Here is a 4,585-nt window from a genome sequence, read left to right on the forward strand (position 1 = left end):
ATGTTGCAGTGTGTGTGTGTGTAACAAACATACAGTAACCATGATGTATACCAGTGTAATAATTTGGTCAGAGAGTTATACCAAAAGGTTTCATGTATACCCTGTGACAAAGGAAAGGTATATCGGAAGGTCCCATATTGTATAAAATAAATAAATAGACTGCTGTGAGTTAACATTCTTTTATAACTTTAAGAATGTTATATGTTCGACTATTTTGTGCTCGTCTAGCCTTGAAGTTGCAGAATAAGAGTTCTGAGAGAGATAAAAGAATACTCCTATTTTACCGCTGTTTCGGCGCTGTAGTGCCGAAATGATTTCGGCTCGTCAGATATTTTCAGTAGCACCGAAGAGACGACTTTAGGACAGATTCGGCTCTAAAATAGGAGTATGAATCGGCCCTAAGCCCTTGAGAACAAAATCACTGCTTTTGAAATATTTGGACCCAGTTTCACGTACAGTACAGTACAGTACAGTACACATGACGTATTTCCAGATACCAGATCCAGAGATATGCTGTATTACATGTTGTGCTAATTTTGCATGGATATTAATTATAGGCCGATCTAAAAAATAGGATTTCAAGACCCTACAACAATCACTGATATTATTGTAAAAAATGCTAAATAGTAAAATTGAACTCCGTTTCAATTCAGAAAAAAACATCAGAAAAAAACAACTGTTTCCACCACTGCATTCTAGATCCCCCCCCCCCTCCCCCCAAGCTTTCAGCGACATTTAATCAGTACAACAGTCACAAACAGATATTTTAACAGATAAAAGGGAAAACACCTGCCATTTTAAAACGTAGCTTTGTTGTTCCCAGTGGTGTGTGTGTGGAGAGAGAGAGAGAGAGAGAGAGAGAGAGAGATGCAATTGTTAAGGATTCAAATTCAAATCTTGATTTGTGTGTGACTCTATTGAGCAATGATGATGACATTTACATATTATATTATCAACATACAAAGCAGGTGTTTTTCTTTAGTATGTTTTGCATTTGGGGGAAAAGGGAAACACCCCCCTGGTGGTTCTCCCCTCGTCCCGTTGTCTACACAATGTGAATATAATATTACCCTCTTATCAAAAAACAATATTAGCACCGAAGGTAAAAACTAAAACGGCATCTATTTCTCTGGTTTGTGAGGCTACAGTGAAAAGGACAGTAAGTGTTGGAGAAATGCATACTTAACCCATTCTGACCTGAGATCAGATCCATACGAGGTTTCCACTGGACACACACTGGTCTGATGAACCCATTCTGACCTGAGATCAGATTCTAAAAATGTCAGTCGTTCTTCGATTTTTCAAAAATAGCTAAAGCATAACATGATGCCAACACCAAAATGGGTTCCCGGTCAGAATGGGTTAACCCATTTTGGTGCGGGAAGGGAACCCCTTTTTAGTGTTTCAAGCATTATGTTACGCTTTGGCTATTGAAAAATAGCAGATCTACAAGCTCGTAGCGCGCCACCGAGTGCCGCGCTACGAGCTTGTAGGTCTGCTATTTTTTTCGATAAATCGTGAAAATGTGGCCCAAATGCTTGAATATATTCTTTCAGAGCAGCAGAACAGTTTTTAACTCAAATCTTTGCTTCTGGAAGGTTCCTGGAACAACATATTTTCAGATTTTCAATATATTACATATATTTTTGGGCGCGTCTTTGACGTGAAATATTGAGAACCACTGATATAGAAACATTTTTTCAGGTTTTTCAGAAATCAGGTCTAAATGGGTTAACCCATTCTGAACGGTAACCCGTTTTGGTGTTAGCATCATGTCATGCTTTAGCTATTGAAAAATAGCAGATCTACAAGCTCGTAGCGCGCCACCGAGTGGCGTGCTACGAGCTTGTAGGTCTGCTATTTTTGAATAATGGAAGAACGACTGAATATTTTTTAAATCTGATCTCAGGTCAGAATGGGTTAATCAGAGCAGTGTGTGTCCAGTGGAAACCTCGCATGAATCTGATCTCAGGTCAGAATGGGTTAAGTATCCACGTTTCTGCACATGAATGAATGAATGAATGGATGAATGAAACTGTGGAAACACACATGGAATCCCATTTCAAAAGCTGTGTGTGGGAACTCTTATGCCGCCCCCTGCTGGCTGGAGAGAGAGACTCAATATTCATTTTTTTTGTAACATAATTATCGTCAACTGGTGATGTATTTTCTCTCCTCTGTGTTTTTTCACGAGGAAAAAATGGTTCTGTACAATAATAATGTACATGACTGGAATAAAATGTTAGCCCAGATTACCTGCGTCCCCAAACAAAGCTCTTCTAGGCTCGTCTATAGTATGAAATATGGAGTTGAGTTTGTGCGGTTTCGTTTGACCCATTCTGAACGGGAACCCATTTTGGTGTTGGCATCATGTCGTGCTTTAGCTATTGAAAAATAGCAGATCTACAAGCTCGTAGCGCGCCACCGAGTGGCGCGCTACGAGCTTGTATAGGTCTGCTATTTTTTGAAAAATCGAATAACGACTGACATTTTTTAGAATCTGATCTCAGGTCAGAATGGGTTAATAATCAGACCAGTGTGTGTCCAGTGTGGAAACCTCGTATGAATCTGATCTCAGGTCAGAATGGGTTTACCAGATAAGTGGAATGAATACCATATAACATCACAGATCTAATAACACAATTGCATTGGAAGGGGCTGCATGGTCCTTAAAAACAAACAAATTCACATATTTATGATAGTCGATTGATTCAGACACAATATAATATTTATCATTCTTTCCCCTGTCAGATGTACATATACAGTCAGTTATGTAAGTACGGTGTTGACGCTATGTGGCACTGTACGCGACGTGAAACGTTGTCACTTGCCCCTGTGGTTGGACTCGTCTTTGGTGATGCCAGACGGGCTGACGTCGGTCCGACAGGCTGGCGCCGAAGAGCTCTTATTCCTCTCCATCTTACTGTCATAATCTGGTGGATGATAAAGGATCGAATTATCAATTAAATCAATCAACTTTATTTATTCAGACTCAGGTTAACATAAATTCTACCAGGTCGTTTCGAGGAAGCAATCTGATTTGTTGAAACAGCCTTCTAGCCGTGGGTTAAACCAGCACCGTTCAACACCTAGAATTCAGCTGCTCTGTTCTCCCAGAGCGCAAGCAAACTCGGTGGCTATAGCTAGTTTCTTGGGACATTTGTGGTCGTAGTGACTACATCTGTCATTCAAAATATATATTCTTTCAGAGATTTTCTTAGTTTTAAGGGTAACTGTGGTAGAATTGCAATATTACACTCGAGGGTGTGCTTTAACGTGATTATTGCCACTTCAGTGATGCTTGCGGAACTCGACTACGTCTCGTTCCTTACTGCATCCCTGTCGTGGCAATAATCACGTTAACCCACACCCTCGAGTGTAATATTGCTTAAATCTCACATACAAACAGGAACTCCCCATCGTTTAAAAACAGCAGTTTTTGTCACAGCCCTGCAGGCCACAGTCTGTGCCACACCCACTCCTCCACTGTCCTGATGACTACCTGGACCCACCTGTGTGTCTCACCTCACCTGCTCCCTAATGAACCTAGTCTATATATAGCCCTGGATGCGCTCATGTGGTTGTTGGTTTAGCAGTTTGCTCTGCCTTGTGTATTCATTTAGTCTTGCCTTGTAAGGTGTACCTGATTTCTACTTTTGCAAAGTATAAGACTTTAAGTTTATTCCTTGTGTCCGTGAGTTCTGCATTTTGGATCCTTACCTGAAGTCTGACAGTTTTATTATATAGTAAACAGTCATACCAGTGCTTCCAAAAAGCAGACATGGTTACACTGAGGCTGGGGTTACACAGCAGCAGAATAACAGAGTTCTGAGACTCTTTGAGCTGGTATAAATTTGTGTATCAAGTTTCTCAGTAATGCATGAAAAGTATACACACCCTACATTACAGAATAACTCCCTAGCACCGTCACTGTCTGCTCCACCTTGGTGTTTTCAACAGTATACACATGCAATCATTATAAGCAACCTGCAGTTTATGAATGCCTGCTTTCTTAAATGTAGGCCTATATGTGTCAACCGAACAAATAAGGAAATGGATCTGTAATATGAGGCCACAGACAAACAACCGTAGAAGATCATACATCATACATCGAAACGGTCCGTGAGTATGAGAACAGACGCTGAACTTGTATCGCCTTATAAGTCGAACAATTTGACAACGGAAACTATTCCCAATCTTATGATTTGTTTTTCAATCTATGACGGTTAGGATTATAGGCCTTAAATGATGAAATCCTGTTCTGTTCCTTGTGTTGTTGAATGAACAAGTTGTTGAATGTTTTGATGAATTGAACAAGGTGGACCCTCTTGTAAATAAGTGTAATGCTTAATTGGGTCGTCTTTGTATTGAGTCTGTGCTTGAAATGTTCTGCAAACTGTTAATAAATATTTCAATCAATCAATCAATCAAAGCTGTTATCGACGTAATGGTTGAATATAGAAATCCTTCTTGCAAATTCATTTCTAAAGGCTGTTTTTTACCGCACTGCAAAAGGGGAAAGACTCTCTCTATGTGTGAACAAGTCACCAGCCACAGGTCATGTATTAAAAGTGTCAGAACGTTT

At 40.0% G+C, this 4,585-nt stretch overlaps 1 protein-coding gene across 2 annotated transcripts in view; it reads right to left on the bottom strand.

Moving 5' to 3' along the window:
• Positions 1 to 2,591: 2,591 nt before the first annotated feature.
• The window catches only part of nab2 (NGFI-A binding protein 2 (EGR1 binding protein 2)), a 13,939-nt gene continuing 11,945 nt past the window's right edge, over positions 2,592 to 4,585 (bottom strand). For both annotated transcript variants that reach the window (XM_080783545.1, XM_080783546.1), the window contains exon 7: positions 2,592 to 2,933. In XM_080783545.1, coding sequence (XP_080639671.1) covers positions 2,824 to 2,933 — 110 coding nt within the window. In that variant the 3' untranslated portion in view covers positions 2,592 to 2,823. The remainder of the gene's footprint in view (positions 2,934 to 4,585) is intronic.

This window comes from Protomyctophum bolini (genome assembly GCF_963924005.1).
Source record: "Protomyctophum bolini genome assembly, chromosome: 2".
Lineage (NCBI taxonomy): Eukaryota > Metazoa > Chordata > Actinopteri > Myctophiformes > Myctophidae > Protomyctophum > Protomyctophum bolini.